The sequence below is a fragment of the Podarcis filfolensis genome (assembly GCF_964270895.1).
Source record: "Podarcis filfolensis genome assembly, chromosome: 17".
Classification (NCBI taxonomy): domain Eukaryota; kingdom Metazoa; phylum Chordata; class Lepidosauria; order Squamata; family Lacertidae; genus Podarcis; species Podarcis filfolensis.
In genome coordinates, this window is record NC_139621.1 from 12,220,234 (window position 1) to 12,241,184 (window position 20,951).

Consider the following 20,951-nt stretch of genomic DNA (forward strand, 5'->3'; position numbering starts at 1 on the left):
TACATGACTCCAGATAAGCAGAGCAAATAGAAGCAGGGAGGAGGCTTTGCCCAGTGCCATGCAGTTCCAGTGCATAGCTGTCAACCGCCCCTTATTTGGCGGGAAACTCCCTTATCCCAGCGCCGTGTCCTGCTGCTGTCCCTTATTGATAATGTCCCTTAAATTTCCTGGGTTTCATGCTCGCCCGGCTTGGGAGGGAAGCAGCGGCTTGGGGTCCTCCACCGCAAAAGAGAGAGCGCATACGAGCTGCCGTCTCTCCGTCTCTCCCTTTTCCCCTTCAGGGGCGCGTTGTGAAGAGACGGGTGGCGGCGGGTGGGCAGGCAGCCCCACTCTTGCGAGACTTCCACCGCGCTGCCAGGGGAAGCCGGAGGCGGCAGCGGTGGCTGAGGAGGCAGCCTGAGGGAGTAGGAAGAGGAGGGGATGGGGAGGGATGCAGAAGGGTGGCGCTTCAGCGACTGCCGCGGTGCCGCAACCACCTCATACCAGGCTCGGGGGCTGTGTGGGTGAGAGTCTCTCTCCCTCCCTCCCTCTCTCTCGGGCGGGGAAGGGCCAGGACGGCGGCAGCCCCGACGTGCTGCTTAGCATACCCTCCAACCAGTGCAGCATCTTAATGTAGTGATTTCCCCCTCTGCATCCCTTTCATAACTCTATTTTTATAAATCATTTGTCCATCCATAGTTCAAATTTTTACTACAAGTTTTCTGTCAATCCTACCAATGTATGCAACTCTTTACAATAGCTTTTCAACTAAATTATAAACTTTCCCCATTCTTTATTAAAGAGGTCCTCTTCCTGGTTTCTAATTCTGCCGGTAAGCTTTGCCATCTTGATGTCGTTCATCAGTTTTGTCTGGCACTCTTCTTTGGTCGGAGTTGTAGACCCTTAGGATCATGTAGTCCAACCCCCTGCAAAACACAGTCAGTCGCAGCAAAAGCAGCATGGCTTCATCAGTGGCAGATTTCTGTATAAGCTAAGCAAAATCCTTTATTTTGGCTGCTGATCCCTTATTTTCGAGGCTGCTGGTCCCTTATTTTCAAATCTGTAAGTTGTTGTTTTTTTTTAAAGGATATTTATTAGGGTTTTACAAAAAACAGAGGTTTACAGAATAAAAGAAAAACAAAAAATAAGAAAAATACAAAAAATACACAAATACATAGAGAAGAGAAAAAGAAAATACAAAATACAAAAAAAATCCATTTTTTGATATCTTTAAGCTCATTTGCATGTTTCCTTGACCTCCTCACACCTCCCCTTTTTGTATTCCCATTTACATAATCAATTCAGCAAATCCTTACCCTCTTTCATTTATCTTAACTCTATGTCATAACATATTATTACTCTATATTTTCATCTATTTATCAATTCATTTTTGCATATTCTTATTAACTTTTGTTGCTAAATACCACTTATTGCCAATCCGAACATAATTTTAACATTCATTAATTTTACAATATTTCTGAAGATAGTCTTTAAATTTCTTCCAGTCTTCCTCCACCACCTCTTCTCCCAAGTCTCGGATTCTTCCAGTCATTTCCGCCAATTCCATATAGTCCATCATCTTCATCTGCCACTCTTCCAGGGTGGGTAGATCTTGTGTCTTCCAATACTTTGCTATAAGTATTCTTGCTGCTGTTGTTGCATACATAAAGAAAGTTCTGTCCTTCTTTGGCACCGATTGGCCGACAATGCCCAGAAGGAAGGCCTCTGGTTTCTTCAGGAAGGTATATTTAAATACCTTTTTCATTTCATTATATATCATCTCCCAGAAAGCCTTGATTCTTGGGCACGTCCACCAAAGGTGAAAGAATGTACCTTCAATTTCCTTACATTTCCAACATTTATTATCGGGCAAATGATATATTTTTGCAAGCTTGACTGGGGTCATGTACCACCTGTACATCATTTTCATAATATTCTCTCTTAAGGCATTACATGCCGTATCAAATCTGTAAGTTGACAGCTATGTTCCAGTGGCCATGGCTCCTCCTCTCTCATGCTCACGAGGAGCCTGCCTTTGATACTTTGATGCATTTGGCTCAGCCTCCTCCGCCCCATTCAATATTGAGAGGGGGCTGAGCCTCCTGCTAAGGGATATTGAGGGGGCTGACAACACCTCCGCCCTGTGGGGTTGGCGAGTCTACCTTTCTACTTGCTTACATTGAAATGCACTTGCTGTTTTACTGCCCATTCATGCTTTGAACTTCCAGCAACCCCCTTTTGTTTTAACCACCCTGAACAATTTGGTATCATTAGCAAACTTGGCTTCCTTGCTGCTCACACCTAATGACTTGTGTGTGTGTGTTCAATTGTTTTTTTAATGATTGCTTTCCCCCTATGTTTTTAGCTGTTTCTATTTTAGCTATAAGCTGCTTTTGAGTCCCTGTCAGGGGGAAAGGCTGGGTATTATTTTTTTTTATTATTATATAATCAAACTACAAAATACATGTCCCAGTGCCAATCTTTGGGGGGACTCCACTTATACATCCTCCATTTGGGAGAACTGTCCATTTAGTTCTGCTTCCTGTTCTTTAACCAGTTACTGATACATAAGAGGGCTTACCATATTCTATGGCTGCAGAAGTCATTGATGAGGTACTTCAACAGAAGCTTTTTGAAAGCTTATATACACAACGTCAACTGGATGACCTTTGTCTGTATGCTTGCTGTCACTCTCAAGGAATTCCCTAATGCAGTGGTTTTCAACCAGTGTGCCGTGGCACCCTGGGGTGCCTTGAATGATGGGGTGCCTTGAATGATGGGGTGCCTTGAATGATGCACCGCTGGCAACACTGGCCTCTGTCTCTCTTTCCTTGCCTCCCTCCTCTGATGCCCTCTCACATCTCCGCCTCTCAGCTGTTTGCAGGGATTGTAGGGAGATTAGGCGTTGTTGGATATTTATTGCTCATTCATTCATATTTGTTTGTATGAGACTCTTGAGAGTCCTATGGACTGCAAGAAGATCAAACCTCTCCATTCTGAAGGAAATCAGCCCTGAGTGCTCACTGGAAGGACAGATCCTGAAGCTGAGACTCCAATGCTTTGGCCACCTCGTGAGAAGAGAAGACTCCCTGGAAAAGACCCTGATGTTGGGAAAGATGGAGGGCACAAGGAGAAGGGGACGACAGAGGATGAGATAGTTGGACAGTGTTCTCGAAGCTACCAACATGAGTCTGACCAAACTGCGGGAGGCAGTGGAAGACAGGAGTGCCTGGCGTGCTCTGGTCCATGGGGTCACGAAGAGTCGGACACGACTAAACAACAACAACGTTATGTTGATGCATATGTTACATCAAGCAAGTTAATCCTGCAATTTCTATTGCATGTCCACTTTCCTTATTACCAAAAGTCTGCTTTTGGAATGGTTGGGAATGGGCTTGTTGTGCAACATCATCAACTCAACTTTACTTGCGCTGTATGAATTTCTCAGTACAAGACTGAATTCCACCAAAAAATAGTAGCAAGCTGAAAGTACCCTTAATTACAACCAGCAGAAGTATTGCCACAAGTACCTTTCACCGGATCAAGGCCATTAGTTTGTGTGTTGCTGAGTATTCAAATTGGAATGATTGGAACAGTTAAAAACATATGTCATATGTTTAAAGGCCTTGTCAATCTGATCCTCTTGTACCTTGATTTCAGCAAGGCATTTGACAAGGTGCCCCATGATATTCTTGTAAAGAAGCTGGTAAAATGCGGTCTTGACTATGCTACCACTCAGTGGATTTGTAACTGGCTGACTGACCGAACCCAAAGGGTGCTCATCAATGGTTCCTCTTCATCCTGGAGAAGAGTGACTAGTGGGGTGCCACAGGGTTCTGTCTTGGGCCTGGTCTTATTCAACATCTTTATCAATGACTTGGATGATGGACTCAAGGGCATCCTGATCAAATTTGCAGATGACACCAAACTGGGAGGGGTGGCTAACACCCCAGAGGACAGGATCACACTTCAAAACGACCTTGACAGATTAGAGAACTGGGCCAAAACAAACAAGATGAATTTTAACAGGGAGAAATGTAAAGTATTGCACTTGGGCAAAAAAAATGAGAGGCACAAATACAAGATGGGGGACACCTGGCTTGAGAGCAGTACATGTGAAAAGGATCTAGGAGTCTTGGTTGACCACAAACTTGACATGAGCCAACAGTGTGACGCGGCAGCTAAAAAAGCCAATGCAATTCTGGGCTGCATCAATAGGATTATAGCATCTAGATCAAGGGAAGTAATAGTGCCACTGTATTCTGCTCTGGTCAGACCTCACCTGGAGTATTGTGTCCAGTTCTGGGCACCACAGTTCAAGAAGGACACTGACAAACTGGAATGTGTCCAGAGGAGGGCAACCAAAATGGTCAAAGGCCTGGAAACGATGCCTTATGAGGAACGGCTAAGGGAGCTGGGCATGTTTAGCCTGGAGAAGAGGAGGTTAAGGGGTGATATGATAGCCATGTTCAAATATATAAAAGGATGTCACATAGAGGAGGGAGAAAGGTTGTTTTCTGCTGCTCCAGAGAAGCGGACACGGAGCAATGGTTCCAAACTACAAGAAAGAAGATTCCACCTAAACATTAGGAAGAACTTCCTGACAGTAAGAGCTGTTCGACAGTGGAATTTGCTGCCAAGGAGTGTGGTGGAGTCTCCTTCTTTGGAGGTCTTTAAGCAGAGGCTTGACAACCATATGTCAGGAGTGCTCTGATGGTGTTTCCTGCTTGGCAGGGGGTTGGACTCGATGGCCCTTGTGGTCTCTTCCAACTCTATGATTCTATGATTCTATGATTCTACCACTTGGTCCCATTTTAAACAGCACATAATCACACAGGCCCATAATAACACCTCTTCCACAGTTTTGAGAAGTGGCATATTGTGTAATTGGTTCCATTACTGGATATGAGAAAGCAACTTTGAAGGCAAAGGATTTACTAATTTGTGAGAGATATGAACTTATTTGTGAGGGGTAAAATTTAATAAGAATCAAATTACTTATGCTGCAGCAGTGAAGAAAATAAAAATCTGTATGAAAGCCACATTCTTTTGACGATCATTGTGGAATTTGGTTGCGTGTAAAACACAACAGGGGCTTAGATATTAACTAACTACTGAGGAGAAACAGCAAAATAGGCAAGCTGAGGAATGAGGAACTGGACAGATTAAAACATTTCCTCCAAGTATTTTTGCTGTTTGCATTTGTTAATTATTAATGCCTAATTATTGACAAAAGACAGTTTTAATTTATATGTAGCACATCAATTTGAAACGAAACACTGCTTATTTCCGATACTCCATTTTGCAGGCTCTGACAGTGTATTCTCATTGACGTCATAAAGGTGGCACCTGAATGGCTCTGGTGTGGCTGAGATAGAACCATGTCAGCCAACACATTTTTTAAAAATGTTAGAAAGATGAAAATATTCCTTGCCAGCTAAGATTGCAGTCCTGGGAATACTTATCAGGAAGACAGTCCCATTAGTTTCAGGCTGAACAAATATCTAGGAGCCCCTTCCTAGGGCAAGTCCACAAAGAAATTTCCCCGCATTTCCTTTTCTCCATGCGCATGAGAAGCAATATGCAAGAAAGGAGTGAATGACGTGAGATGCTTCAGCCAGCGCTGCCACTTCTGGGGAAAATACTGATCGTGGCATGGAAGTATCACTCTCCAGAATGTTTTGCAAAGGTAAAGGGACCCCTGACCATTAGGTCCAGTCGTGGCCGACTGTGGGGTTGTGGTGCTCATCCCGCTTTATTGGCCAAGGAAGCCGGTGTACAGCTTCCGGGTCATGTGGCCGGCATGACAAAGCTGCTTCTGGCGAACCAGAGCAGCACACGGAAACGCCGTTTACCTTCCCGCCGGAGTGGTACCTATTTATCTACTTGCACTTTGACGTGCTTTTGAACTGATAGGTTGGCAGGAGCAGGGACCGAGCAACGGGAGCTCACCCCATCACGGGGATTCGAACCGCCGACCTTCTGATCGGCAAGTCCTAGGCTCTGTGGTTTAACCCACAGTGCCACCCGCGTGTAGCTGGCTGTTAATGCTGTCCACAAGGCCAGGCCAGTCCCTAGGGCTGTGTGGGGCCCAGGAGAAATCAGGCTGTGTGGGCCCACCATTGCCTTCCTCTGCCACTTCTCCTCTTGATGATGATAGTGATGGAGAGGGCAGCCTCCCCCCTCCAGCTTCCTACAGCTTGTAGTTTTACTCCTCTGTTATTGGCAGTGGCCTCTCCTACAGCCTACGTTTCTCCTCCCCACTGCAGTGCTTTGGCAGCAGCAGTGCTAGATTGCTGCCTGCCCGTTCTGTGGCTCTAGAAAGGGAAGAGGTGGAAACCCATGTGAATGAGGTGAGGGCCAGCAGAGCCAGCCAGGCATCAGGGCTGCTGACTGTGGCCACCAGCACCATGTGACCATGTGCAGGGCTCCCTAAAGTGTGGTGTCCAGGGCACTTGCACCTATTTGCCACCCCAGAGATGGCCCTTCCCGTGGTGGCGGTAGTATAGGCAGGGGTGTAGCATGGGTTGCTGGAGCCCAGGGCAGGGCAAGCGGTCAGTCCCTTTGCTGGCCAGCATCTAATCAAGAGAGTCTCTCCTTGCAAAGTAGTCTCAACCTGGTTGCAGCTCCTCAGAAATTTGGGCCCAGGGTCATGGCCCCCCTGCCCCCTCACACTGCGCTACTGAGTGTAAGTCTTTTTTTTTTTGCCACCATGGACTCCTTGGGGAGGCTGTTTGTGGGTGCAAAGGAAGGCCTCTGAGTTCTTGTGGGTGCATGTGAGTTCATGTTGGCAACTGCTGCACTGATACAGACATAGTTTTAAAAACACTGGTGCAAAAGTTGACACAGTCCCGTTGAAGTCAAGGGAGAGCCTCAGGTTACTGTCCAATTTCCTTCCTACACCCACAGTGGAGACAGATTCCTGTTCCACACGGTAGGCAATCAAGGTACGCCCATCAGGAATATAAATATATATATAAGGCAGAGCAAGTGAAAAGAGTTGTGTGTCATTTATGCAGTCTCAGTGTCCAGAGAATGATAGCTGAAATATACTCGGAGTCGAGTGTGGATTTCATGTTCTTTATTCAGCTCATAGTAGTGAGGAATGAAAGTTTCCCCAAAATATCTGCTTTATATACATTATTTACACAATGGGTCGCACGTGATTGGCTAATTCTGGGATTCTCCTGTAGGCCAATCAGGTTGCGGATTCACTTCCACCTGGAGCTGGATTGGGTGGCTCCTGCAGACCAATCATACTGCTGCATTGTTCTAGGACCAATCAGACTGCTGCATTCTGGACCCTATTGTTCTAGGACCAATCAGACTGCTGCATTCTGAATCCTATTGTTCTAGGACCAATCAGACTGCTGCATTCTGAATCCTATTGTTCTAGGACCAATCAGACTGCTGCATTCTGAATCCTATTGTTCTAGGACCAATCAGACTGCTGCATTCTGAATCCTATTGTTCTAGGACCAATCAGAATGCTGCATTCTGAATCCTATTGTTCTAGGACCAATCAGACTGCTGCTTTTTGGATCCTATTCAACTTAGTACATAACAATAGCTCACAAATGGAAACTGCATGATGGCACACTTGGCAAACAGCTAACAGCCAGGGAGAACAAAAATATTGGGGAAAGGGCAGGGTAAAGAGCAAACACGACTCATACTGGTTTTCTCAGAGAAGGCTGGGGAGGTGCATCATGGGGGAGAAACTGAGGCTGGCCTTCAGCACAAAAGTAACTACCATGATTGCAAGAACTACCATGGAAAGCCTTTGCCCCTGTAGTTCTCAACAGATTACAGTTACTCACTGACAGGGTCTATCCTGAGTCACAATGTGGCTTTAGAGCTCAGAGGTCAACAGTCAGCATGATTTTCTCACTGTGTCAGCGAAAAGTGCCCTTCACAGTGCTCAACTAAAAAGGATGCCCATTTATGCTCCAGAAGGTGATCGTGCCCTTCCACAAAACATGCATGGCACCATCCAGTGTGATGGGTCATCCTTGGATGCCTTCCGTGTGAAGCAGGGCTGTGCTCATGCTCCATCTCTCTTCAGGATATTCTTCTCCCTGTTGTTCTCCTTTGCCTTCAGTTCAGCTGAAGATGGTGGGTACTTCCATTCAAGGAGTGATAAGGGTCTGTTCAACATGGCACTGAGGAAGCTCTACAGAGACTCATCAACCATTTTGCCCAAGTCTGGAGGGAATTTGGCCTCACCACCAGCCTGATGAAGACCTAGATCAGGACATCACCAGCACACCACACATCAGCATTGGTGACCGCATGCTTGTAGTGGTAGATGATTTTGTCTACCTGGGCTCCAACATAACCAGCAATATTTCTGTGATGGCCTGGGATTCGGACTCGGATGCTGAACCTGAGGGATTCCAGCCTGCACAGGATTCCCCGCCTCCAGAACCAGCTGAGCCGGGGCTGGGGCTTGAGCCTGAAAGGTCCTCACCTGTCCTGGATCCTCAGGTGCAGGCATCAGCTGAGTCTGCTCTGGCTCCTGAGGGGATGGAGGACCCATTGCCTGCAGGTGCTCCACTCTCAGCCCCGTCAGAGGAAGCTGAGGTTGCCTCTGGGTCCGGTAACCCTCCAGCCTCTCCTGAGCTGCAGAGGCTCAGGGCAGAGAGTCGGAGGGAACTAAGTTCCCGCAGGAGGAGTGCTCGCCTCCAGGCCAGGAGAGGCGAGTCACCAGAGGATCAGGGCCGCCCTATGCAGATAAAAGCCAGCCAGCCCCAGTCCCAAGGGGAGCAACATTGTTGGTTGCTAGTTCCTGCCTGGACCCTGTCCTGCTTTCCTGCCTGAGCTCCTGCCCTGCCCTGGCTCCCTGCTTGCAAGCCTGTTCCTGACTTCACCTGACTCCCTGCCCTGCACCCAGCTTTAGCTACTATGGACTGCCTCCACGTTGTACCTGTGACCACGGACCGGACTCGGAACTCGCCTCTCGGGTAACTCACGGGGCTGCACAGTTTCCATTGATGCTAAGCTGGACAAGCACATTGGCAAGGCAGATGAAGCAAGGGCTCACCTCTTCAAAAGGGTATGGGAGAATGTGATGCTGATGACCAATACCAAGATAAAGGTCTACCAGGCTTGCATGTTGAGCATGCTGCTTTATGGAAGGGAGTCTTGGGAGACTTACATGCACCAGGAGCAACACCTCAATGCCTTCCATATGCTCTGTGTCAGGAAGATTTTGGGCGTCACATGACAGGACAGAGCCAAAGAAGGATGTGCTCTACAAAGCCCACATTCCCAGCATCTTCACACTTCTTTTTCAGTGACATCAACGCTGGCTTGGTCAGGTGCACAGAATGGAAGATGCCAGAATCCTCAAGGAAACTAGCTTCAGGCACTAGGCCTGTGAGGAGACCAACTCTGTTCTACAAAGATGTCTGCAAACATGGCATGAAGACTGACATTAACTGTCGTATGGGAATCCCTTGAAGACTATAGCAGTACCTGGAGACAGACAGTCAGGTGGTGTATCCAGAGCAGTGACCAGAGGAAGAATGAGCACTGGGAGGAGCACATAGAGAAGAAATGCCATGGTGCACCTCTAGCAGCAAAACTGGATCCTTTATCTGCCCCACCTGCAATAAAACATGTATCTCCTGCATTGGTCTCTACAGCCACAGCAGGTACTGTGACTCTCCAATGGTATGACTTTATCCTTGAAGGCTCACCCTTCCATTGTCTTTTGAGATGGATGGATGACAACAATTCTTCTCAGAATTCTTACAAATATCTGGTCTCGGAACCCAGAACCACTAAGAACCTCAGCTCACTCCTTTTGAGGATGTGTGGTTCCAAGGACTTGTAGCTCATGGAAGAGAGTGTAGCATCAAACCTGGCTCTTTCCAACCCACAGTGCCTTAGAAGTGGAGGGAAACAGGTTAAAGCATCCTCTGCACTGGGTCACAGCAATGAAGAAAAGGCAAGGGCAGCCTTGTCCCAGCACTTGCCTACTTCTGCTATTAAAAAGCTGCACATTGCACAATTAAATGAGAGGTCCCTAGTTTCTCATGAGATACCCAGCTTTCTCACAGCTTTAGCACATGTCAACACCACCATGTCAACAAGGCTGCTGGTCACTTTACTGCTCAGCTGCAACAAAGCATGATCAGGCAACTCTTAGAAGGCACCTCATGGACCGCCAAGCCCAAAGTCGTCTGCTTCACTTCTTCCATTGGCCTCAGTGGTGGGCAGACAGCATGCAGGGGAGTCATGCTGGTTGGCAGTGCTTGAGGGACAGAGGCCTAATCCTGCTCAGGCTGCACAGACAAAGCACCCTCCATAGGAAAACTAGGGAGGTGGGTCACCAGGGTGAGGTCGATTATGGCTCAGACCAGGACTCTTGAACATTCTCTTGACCTTGGAGATTAGTCAGGCTTATATCATAGCAGCTGGGCTTAAAGGCATTCTAGATCTTAAACATTTGGTAGTGCATTAAAAGTAGTGACCCTAACCAGGACTTTGAATTAGCCAGGATCCAGAGTGAAAGGTTCACTCCCATGCTTCAGATAACTAGCTCCTGTCTAAAGCCTTGCAGGTGAATTCTGTTTCTATGGAGGATTCCTGGAAGAGGATGCTATAGTAATCCTCACCATGGGAACTGTCTGTTGCAGCTGCTGTCCCATAATAATAATAATAATAATAATAATAATAATAATAATAATAATTTATTATTTATACCTCACCCATCTGGCTGGGTTTCCCCAGCCACTCTGGGTGGCTTCCAACCAAATATTAAAATACAGCAATGCATCAAACATTAAAAGCTGCCCTAAACAGGGCTGCCTTCAGATGTCTTCTGAAGGTCTGGTAGTTGTTCTTCTCTTTGACATCTGGTGGGAGGGTGTTCCACAGGGCAGGTGCCACTACCGAGACGGCCCTCTGCCTGGTTTGCTGTAACTTGGCTTCTCGCAGCGAGGGAACTGCCAGAAGGCCCTCAGCGCTGGACCTCAGTATCTGGGCAGAATGATGGAGGTGGAGACGCTCCTTCAGGTCTACTGGACCGAGGCCGTTTAGGGCTTTAAAGGTCAGCACCAACACTTTGAATTGTGCTCAGAAACGTACTGGGAGCCAGTGTAGGTCTTTCAAGACCGGTGTTATATGGTCTTGGCGGCCCTTGCTTATCCCTGTTCTATTGCTTTTGCTTTTATATAGACAACTGGACATGTGCAGAGGTAAGAATGCTCCTTATCCTTGGTGCTACAGAAAGCACAGGCAAGGTGACTGCAGCAGCAGTAGTGACCAGTGAGAAGCCAGCTGTTCCACTATGGGGCCACCCCTTGCAAGGCTCCTGCACCTTTCCAGAGATCATGGCGTACATGACTATAACAAAGGCAGCCATAGACAGCATGGAGAGGCAGTGATGATGAAAACTGCACCTGTTGTTCTGGTGTCTGCCATGCAGTTTTTTTGTGAGAACAAGAAATATTGCCTGCCACTCACCCCCACTGATTGTTCTTTGATGCTGTCAGAACTCACTTCACAGCTATTCAATATGTTGCTTCATGTTGTTTAGTATAAGTTGTCAGTGCTGTCTGCGGCAATAAACATTGAGAGACAGGACAATCTCCCACCTTGCTTGTCACTTACCCCAGCTGCCTTCATGATGGGGCACTGAAGGGACTTTGTGCCGCAATGCCGCATCAGTCCTGCCATTTGAGTTCTGAGAAGTGATGGGTCTGCACTAGAGATGGGGGAGAAATTTGATCCAGTTTACAGGTGCCTAAGTATTACTTTCTGAAACAATACATGAACTGAAACACAACCATGCTTTGAAATTTGCACTTATCTGAATTTTGCAATGCACTTTCCCAATTAAATAATGTATACAAAAAATGCATAAACTTGGGTGAAATGTGCATATATTAGTGAAGATGACATTTGAAAATACATTATCTGGAGGAATTGCTTTGTAAAAACATATAATTAGGCAAAATTGCATAGAAAAATGTGTGTATTAAGAGAAATTTGCACTAAAATGTTGGTGAGTTTTTGCAATGACTTTTAAAAAACCCTTATGTGAATATGCACCGAACTAAACTTCAGACTGGAAAAATGAGAAACTGAATGAAACTAATATTGACATAATAATAATACAGTATTGACACTCTGGGAGGCTTCCAAAGAAATATTAAAATACTGTAATACATCAAACATTAAAAGCTTCCCTAAACATATGTTGTTTAGTCGTTTAGTCGTGTCCTACTCTTCGTGACCCCATGGACCAGAGCACGCCAGGCACTCCTGTCTTCCACTGCCTCCCGCAGTTTGGTCAAACTCATGCTGGTAGCTTCGAGAACACTATCCAACCATCTCATCCTCTGTCGTCCCCTTCTCCTTGTGCCCTTCATCTTTCCCAACATCATTGACACATACTTCCACTCAATGTGCTCAACGGTTCAATAACCTCCTGGATATCCTTGGTACTGCTGTGGTTATAAACTGGGGAATTGGGCTGCATGAAATGGAAAAGGGGAGGGAATAGAAAATGCACATCAGATATGGAGCTGGACATGATGGAGAAGGCTGTTTCTTGTAGCCCTCACCTCTGCTTGCTTTGCAGGCCTCTTGAGCGTTTCCGGGCAGATTGTGTGAACTGGGTAAAATTGTATCATGATGGTATTTGTGCTATAGCTGTGTGTTGGTCTGTGCACTGACAATGCCCTTTATGCATGTCAGTGCAAATTGTCTTGACTGGTGGATTTTGGCAGAGTTGCCAAGGTGTATGTGAATATCTGTCAATGTTCCTACATTGTGTCTCATCTCTTGGGCTTTCTACCTTGCTGATGTGAGTGCATAGGATAATGAATTCAATACACCAGCATTGGCCTTTGCATGACTGCCACTGATGTGGTGAGTCCTTAGGATCAGATGATTTAGTATCGAATTGCACAGTGCATTTCACTGCTTTAAATGTGATGTGGAACACTTCTCTCTTCTAGATTACATCCATTGCTTCTGCTGGAGATTCTAGGCTCCCCCCGCCAAAAAAGATGAATTGCTGAGTGCTAATTCAAATTGGTGGTGGCCATGCACAAACTACTGGAAAATACTTACCTGTGGTTAAGTTCCATGTGGTTGACATGCATTTAAAAGGGTCTTAGTCCATGTACCATTCTTTGGTATGTGTAAAATCCACATCCCATCAAGGTATTATGCATAGGGTCAGATTCCTACCTTTAGTAGTGTTTCTGCTCCTGTAAAACGTGTATATGGAGAGAGAGAGAGAGAGAGAGAGAGAGAGAGAGAGAGAGAGAGAGAGAGAGAGAGAGAGAGAGAGAGATTTAAAATTTGCACAGGTGTGCATTAATTCTCATGTGGACCCGCTATTAGAAATATTGTTCTTCTCAATATTATTTATGTATGCTATGTAGTGGTTTTAAACTTCTTGTGGATGCAGGGATTGCAAGATCACACATTCAAATTGTGGGTGTTATGTGCCTATGTTAAAAGTTCTCTGATGGCTAACATTTCTGATGTTTGGCCATTTAACTCACAATGAGCTTATGTTTAATCAGGTAGAAATGGTCTAATTATATGGTTTCAAATTTTCAGCTCGAACAGTTAGACACTGTGATGCTGTCAGAACCTCTAAAAGAAACTTAAAACCCTTCTGTCATTGGCTAAATGTTTTGAATTGAGGTTAAATGAATGTTGCTTTTATTAAACATTTGTAGATAATATGTAAGTGGCACTGTTCTGTCATGCAGGAAAATCTCTATTTGTATTTGCCAAGATTCTGTGATAAAGTTGTTCTTTACAAGTTTATCCATTTTGTTTTTTTAAAAAAACGAAACAAATTTATATGGTAAAACTAGTCTTTTCTTTTCAGATCCCTCCAAGTTTTATTTTTCTTTCCTTTTGAACACAGCATATTTAAATTTTCAAATCTACAGAATAATATCAAATGGCAATTATCTCCTACAACTTCTGCCAGATTTGGCAAAAGTTAAAGTTGTTCATGCTTTATGGCACTGACTATTCAAGTAATTTCTTATTTTAGAGCATATCTTTTTATTTCCTTTTTATTTCCTTTTTAAAATAAACAGGTGTTGCTGCCAGGAGGATAACCCCAGCCCTGTTGTTGTTCAGTCATACTTTCTGGTTTTCACAAGCTTCAGAAAAACACAGCATCATTAATTTTCTTTTCCCTGTATTCTGAACACTACCTCTTTTACATACTTCTAGGTACAAGTGATTAAGCAGGCAGAGAGAATAATTGTTTTCTGTCATCTCTCACTTTCCCCCTCTCTAAAATCTTTCTTAGGGCAGTATGTTTCTTATGCCATAATAAATATACTGTGATAATATGGATTTTGGAAATTTTCTTAAGTTTTTGTGCTGATTTCTCTGTCTCTTTCTCCATTATCTTTCACAATTATCTCACTTTATTCCTTTCCTTTCCTTTTATCTTTTTCTTTATTTTGCTGTTTTCTTCTCTCTCTCTCTGTTTTTGTTTTTATTTAGATTAGTTTATTTTATCTTATTGTTTTATGACAAAGCTTTAATAGACATTATTTTTTTTAAAAAAAAAATCTCACTTTATAGGACTGCTTTTAGGTCGGCTTCACACCTGACATGGCAATTGTGTGTATTTAATTATAAATTTAATAGCTTCATATACTTCTCTGTTAGAGTTACCTAGCTAATTCACAGCATACATGCAAAATAATATTAAGACTAAAAATACGAAAGCAGCCTAGCTACCTTTGAAGGTGACCCGGAAACTACAACTAATCCAGAATGTGGCAGCTAGACTGGTGACTGGGAGCGGCCACCGAGACCACATCACACTGGTCTTGAAAGACCTACACTGGCTCCCAGTACGTTTCCGAGCACAATTCAAAGTGTTGGTGCTGACCTTGAAAGCCCTAAATGGTCTCAGCCCAGTAAACCTGAAGGAGCATCTCCACCCCCATCATTCTGCCCGGACACTGAGGTCCAGTGCCAAGGGCCTTCTGGTGGTTCCCTCATTGTGAGAAGTGAAGTTACGGGGAACCAGGCAGAGGGCCTTCTCGGTGGTGGCGCCCACCCTGTGGAACGCCCTCCCACCCGATGTCAAAGAGAACAACAACTACCAGACTTTTAGAAGACATCTGAAGGCAGCCCTGTTTAGGGAAGCTTTTAATGTTTGATGCATTGCTGTATTTTAATATTTTGTTGGAAGCCGCCCAGAGTGGCTGGGGAAGCCCAGCCAGATGGGTGGGATATAAATAATAAATTATTATTATTATTACTAGCCACACACAAAGTAATAAACATAAACATAAAAACTACCAGTACCCCATCTCCAAATGTAAAGGTAAAGGTGAAGGGACCCCTGACCATTAGGCCCAGTCGTAACCGACTCTGGGGTTGTGGCGTTCATCTCACTTTATTGGCCAAGGGAGCCGGCGTACAGCTTCCGGGTCATGTGGCCAGCAGGGCTAAGCCGCTTCTGGCAAACCAGAGCAGCACATGGAAACGCCGTTTACCTTCCCACCAGAGTGGTACCTATTTATCTACTTGCACTTTGACATGCTTTTGAACTGCTAGGTTGGCAAGAGCAGGGACCGAGCAACGGGAGCTCACCCCATTGCGGGGATTCGAACCGCGACCTTCTGATCGGCAAGCCCTAGGCTCCGTGGTTTAACCCACAGCGCCACCCACGTCTCGCAATCTCCAAATGTACTGCAGAATAAAAAGGTCTTCATTGCCCTTCCGAAAGATTGACAGGAGATGCCCTGAAGTCTCTGCAGGAAGGAAATTCACAGGATGGTCAGTTGGCATTGCAGGAGAAAAGCTCTGCTCCTTCAACTTCCCAACTCGCCTCAAAGGACACGGCAATGTGGTGGGTTCAGATAGAAAGAAATGCACCCAAATGTAGTCTAGACAAAGCTGATGTGTTTTTTGTAGTTGTCAACAACAACAACAACACCTGTGATGGCCAGGCATATTTTCCTCAGCATAGAAAACACACGGTGGTGATGGGAAAGTACTTTAGCAGTAGAAGTTTATATTTACTGTTGTGTTACAAGCCACCTTTTATGGATAAACTCTTTTAAAGATTTGTTGGAAAAGGTCCAATGGTGTCACTGTGGTCTCTCAGAATTGCAATCTGTTGTTCACTGTGAACGGAACTTTAAAAATATTTCCCTAGTTTTTACTGTGAAACATTTGGCAGGAAAGTATATCATATTAAAGCAGTTTGCTGGGAAATTACTGCTATTCGCTTGCTAGATTTGGGTTAAAAGGGAAATTTGAAAGGTGCCAGCGCTTGTAATCTATTTGCCATTATACACCTTGGGCATTGATCCATTCAGGTTGCACAAATTAGAACACTAAGTAAACTGGATGATGGTAAGGATTTTAGTGTGAATCCTTAAGTATGGGGCAATTGTGGTTGACTGTTTTTGTAATTTACTATCAAGTTTGAATTTTCCTTATGAAGATAATAGCAAGTCCTTTACATTGTGCATGTAAATTTATTGTGTGAATAGTGTGATTGAACTTTAATCTCTGAGATCATTGGTTTGTCAACAGGTGATATTCAGGAACTGTAGCTTCACACATGACCTGGTTGCAATTATTAGAGATGCAGACTTTGTTCTTTAGCTTTGAAGACACACACACACACACACACACACACACACACACACACACACATATGATTTTGTGAACAATTTCTTTTTTGTTTCTGTCATAAATTGTAATATTTGGATTTGTAACTCTCAGATCATTTCATTAAAACAAATCCTTAAGGGAACATGATTAGAAAAACATAGAAATTTGGGATTTGTGAAATTGATCAGACCAAAGAGTCATTCTATAAACTTGTCAAATAATATATGGCTTGATTCGTGATTCACTTTGCTTTATTCCCCTGTCTTTAAAATCAGACTCTTACAGTACATTCCACCATCAGCCTTTTTCTCAGTTCTTTGCACGTGCTTTATATGTATAATACTATAGATTCATTAGACTTTTTTAATGTGGAAAATGTAAGTTAAAATTTGTACAACTTCTTCATTTTCAGGGGGTCCTGCCTTTGGGACTCGGTGCAAGTCAATCGGAAAAAGTAGCTGCAACAAATTAATCGTCACCAGCAGTCCAATGATGGTTCAGCGACTGGGACTTCTATCTCCTCCTGCCCAAAAGGTCTCAACGGCATGCAACCAAATCAGCCCTAGCTTACAGAGGGCTGTGAATGCTACCAACTCGAATATACCTCCATCTGATACAAGGTCTTCATTTTATTCTATAGGAATGTTTTCATGTCTATAAAGTCAGAAAAATATTTTACCACTCACTTTAGAGTTATCCCTTTTGTGCACAGTTGTAATTTAGAATGAAAGCTGCAGTCTAGGTATTGTAAGGGACGCGGGTGGCGCTGTGGGTTAAACCACAGAGCCTAGGACTTGCCGATCAGAAGGTTGGTGGTTCAAATCCCTGCGACGGGGTGAGCTCCCGTTGTTCGGTCCCTGCTTCTGCCAACCTAGCAGTTCGAAAGCACATCAAAGTGCAAGTAGATAAATAGGTACCACTCTGGCGGGAAGGTAAACGGCGTTTCCGTGTGCTGCTCTGGTTCGCCAGAAGCGGCTTAGTCATGCTGGCCACATGACCCGGAAGCTGTACGCCGGCTCCCTCGGCCAATAAAGCAAGATGAGCACCACAACCCCAGAGTCGGCCATGACCGGACCTAATGGTCAGGGGTTCCTTTACCTAGGTATTGTAGTTCAATATTATTCCTTTGAGATTATTCACAGGTTGTAGAAGTTATGCAGTAATGCCCTAAGAAAAGTATGCTATAACATGTGCTATGTAAGTAAACTTTGGCTAACAAATGTCGACTATCTAGAACAGTCACAGGTAGTTGCAGCTCTCTTTCGGTGGTGAGCTTGTAGGTGCTGTCTAGCCGATTGGTGGGATGGTGCGGCAGCTGCCAAGGCCTGGGAGAGGGGAGAGCCTCTTGCAAGATCTCAGGGGTCACTCCATCTCATGTGGTCCACCAACCTGCTTGTTCCCTTTCCTTCCTTCCCTTGGGTGGAGGAAAACAATCTGAGTCCCCCCCCGGGACTTGCAGTGGCCACTGCTTAACAAGGTTGGAAATGGATTTTACTGGACTCCTTGGCTGGTTTTGAATAAACATTCACAAACCTTTTACTGATAATAATCGGCTAATAGTTTGAGGATCTATACAACTGTGTAACATGCAGAAAACAGCATTTTTAGAGAAATCAAAGACTGGAACTGAGGGAAGTCGGGGGTGGGTGGGTTCTGGAGGGGGAGGGAGGAAAAAGGGGGGAAAATAAGGATGATATGTTTCTGGATAATATGTTTTGTTTTAATTTTGAATAAAAAAGTAATTTTTTTAAAAAAGGAAATGAATTTTACACGCAGCTGCAATTAGCCCTGGTTAGTCTCTTGGTCAGTTAGTGGGTTGCACTCACACTCAAGACCCTGATGGGGGCTGCCAAAGCAACTGTCACCACAATAGTCAGTAGGTGGTATTCAATGCAGCCTGAGCCTCAGGTTGTCTCTACCTGAGTTTCCCTTGATTCTCCAATGTAGCTGCAGCCCCTGACACCTCTCTCAGGCCTTTCCTGAGAACACCATGGCCCCTTGAGGAAATTTGTGAAGGGCACAGAGAGCACGAGGGACTGCAGTAAGGATATGGGGCAATTCTTCTTGTGCAAATATTTGCACTCATGCAGTATTGGACACCACCCATTGCTTACTAATAGACATACTATGTGTAGTAACTTGGTGTTCAGATTTTGAATATGCAAAAGCAAAGATCAGTTTTGAGAAGGTGATTTTAATTGTCAAAAATAAGCAGCTGAGCTCTGAATATGCCAGCTGCTTCATAGAACTACCAAGAGCTAAAATTTAAGTAACTGTTTGCATTCCCTCTCCCTCTTTTCTCCACTGCAGATCCCTTCTGTCCCGAGAATCTTTGGCCTCCACAACCCTGAGTCTGTCTGAAAGTCCATCAATCCAGAGTGTCAAGCAAGAATGGCTTCATGGCTACAGGATTTTTCCTTCTCTTCCTTCCAGCCAAGGCTCCCCAAATGGCACGGACCTCGGGGACATCACAAGTGTTACATCTGGAATGTCCATGTCCAACAATGTCTCTAGCTCATTACCATCTTACTTGTTTGGTGTGGAAAATAATTGTTCTCCTTATCCTAGTCCTCACTATTCTTCAGCCAGGTCTCATTCAGCCAAAAAGAGGGCCCTCTCTCTGTCTCCTTTGTCTGATGGAATCGGGATTGACTTCAATACAATCATCCGCACATCCCCCACTTCTCTTGTTGCTTACATCAATGGCTCAAGGGCATCTCCAGCAAACATCTCCCCTCAGCCTGAGGTCTATGGACACTTCTTGGGAATAAGGGGAAGTTGTATTCCTCAGACTTGCTCTATTCCAAATCCTCAAAAAAGACTTCTTGTTGCTAATGGCAATGTTGCCCTTCCAAGTTACGGTGAAAGTGAGAACACTGAAGACCAGCGCATGCAACAGTTGGAACAAAACAGCCTACAGCCAGCAGTCACTAACAACATGGTGGTTCAACAAGGAATATCTCTGCTAGATAGCCAATCTGTGGGCATTTTAAAAAGTAGGCGTGCCAATGGTTTTTCTGGGAACACAATGGACATGCCACCTACTTCTCCAGTGGCTCCCCTTGTTCTTCCTCCATCACATGGTCCACCTCCCCCATACCATGCACATCAGCATGACCTTATAAACCATCCCCACCAGATTTCCTTAGCAGCATCTGTGCAAGGCCCTCTCTTAGATGAAGAAGGCGAACTGGATGAGTTTAATGGCAAGCACTGCTGTTGCTGGATAGACTGCAGTGCTACTTATGACCAGCAGGAAGATCTTGTGCGGCACATAGAAAAAAATCACATAGACCAGAGGAAAGGAGAGGATTTCACTTGTTTTTGGGCTGGGTGCCCTCGGAGATACAAGCCATTTAATGCGCGTTACAAACTACTGATTCACATGAGAGTGCATTCAGGAGAAAAGCCAAACAAATGTACGGTAAGTCTAAAACATGTTAGATAGACACACTGGTTTGCTGTATATGAAATATAGCAATTTTTAACACTGTGCTAGGTTCCTCCCCCCTTATTGGCTAGTACAGCTTGTTCTGAAAAAATAGAAACAGAATGCAAGCTTTGTTGATATTAATGAATTAAAAACCAAGTGAATGAATAGACTTTTCAAATGCATACAGAGGCACAAACAGGAACAGAGGAAGATGCATTATACCAAGTCAGCTCATTGGTCCATCTAGTTTAGCATTGTCTATGCTGAGTAGCAGTGGCACTTCAGCTTCAGATGGGGTATCAGCCAGGCCTGCCTGGAGATGCTGGAGGACCAGCCTGTAAGTCTTCTGCAAGCAAAGCATGCATTCTCCCGCTGACTGATGGTCCTTCTTCTTTTTGAACTTATTCGAGCTTCAGATACTTCAATGCAGTTAGAACTAATCCCTCGTTTGCTTATTTCAGTGCTTTTCTACATCTGAACCTTTTTTAGCTGTTAATTCATATTTCCTTTCCCAATAATTTTTTTATTTTATTTTTAAAATAATTTTTATTAAGTTTTCCATTTAGCAATCCAATCATATCACATTAATTATTCCAAATTATACCAATACATATCATAAAGTCCAAATATTTTGCCAAATTATATATTTTTGTTGTTTTTGTTGGGGGTTCCCATGCTTCGAGTTCAGTAAGGGTCCAGTCATCTCATATTTCTGCTGCTTTTAGTGTTCACCAGTCCCATCTTTCAGTCTCCTTTCTCAATAATTTTTATTGTTTTTCATGTCAATACAAGAACAACATATAAGTATAGTAACTTGTCCAGTGGTACAGTCTTACTAAGTTTCATATGCAATACACAATATGCAAGCAACGCCTTTATTTATGCAATATCAACTTAAGTCTCTTCT

The 20,951-nt window shown here is 44.4% G+C and overlaps 1 protein-coding gene across 5 annotated transcripts in view; it reads left to right on the forward strand.

Annotated features, from left to right (window-relative positions):
• Window positions 1–20,951, forward strand: part of GLIS3 (GLIS family zinc finger 3) — a 187,927-nt gene that overhangs the window by 39,848 nt on the left and 127,128 nt on the right. For 3 of the 5 annotated variants that reach the window (XM_083593057.1, XM_083593058.1, XM_083593056.1), the window contains 2 exons: window positions 17,024–17,231; window positions 18,922–20,035. In XM_083593057.1, coding sequence (XP_083449183.1) covers window positions 17,024–17,231; window positions 18,922–20,035 — 1,322 coding nt within the window. Of the gene's footprint in view, window positions 1–7,571; window positions 7,632–10,243; window positions 10,308–17,023; window positions 17,232–18,921; window positions 20,036–20,951 lie in introns of those variants that run through there. The other 2 variants (XM_083593059.1, XM_083593060.1) reach the window with 2 other exon arrangements.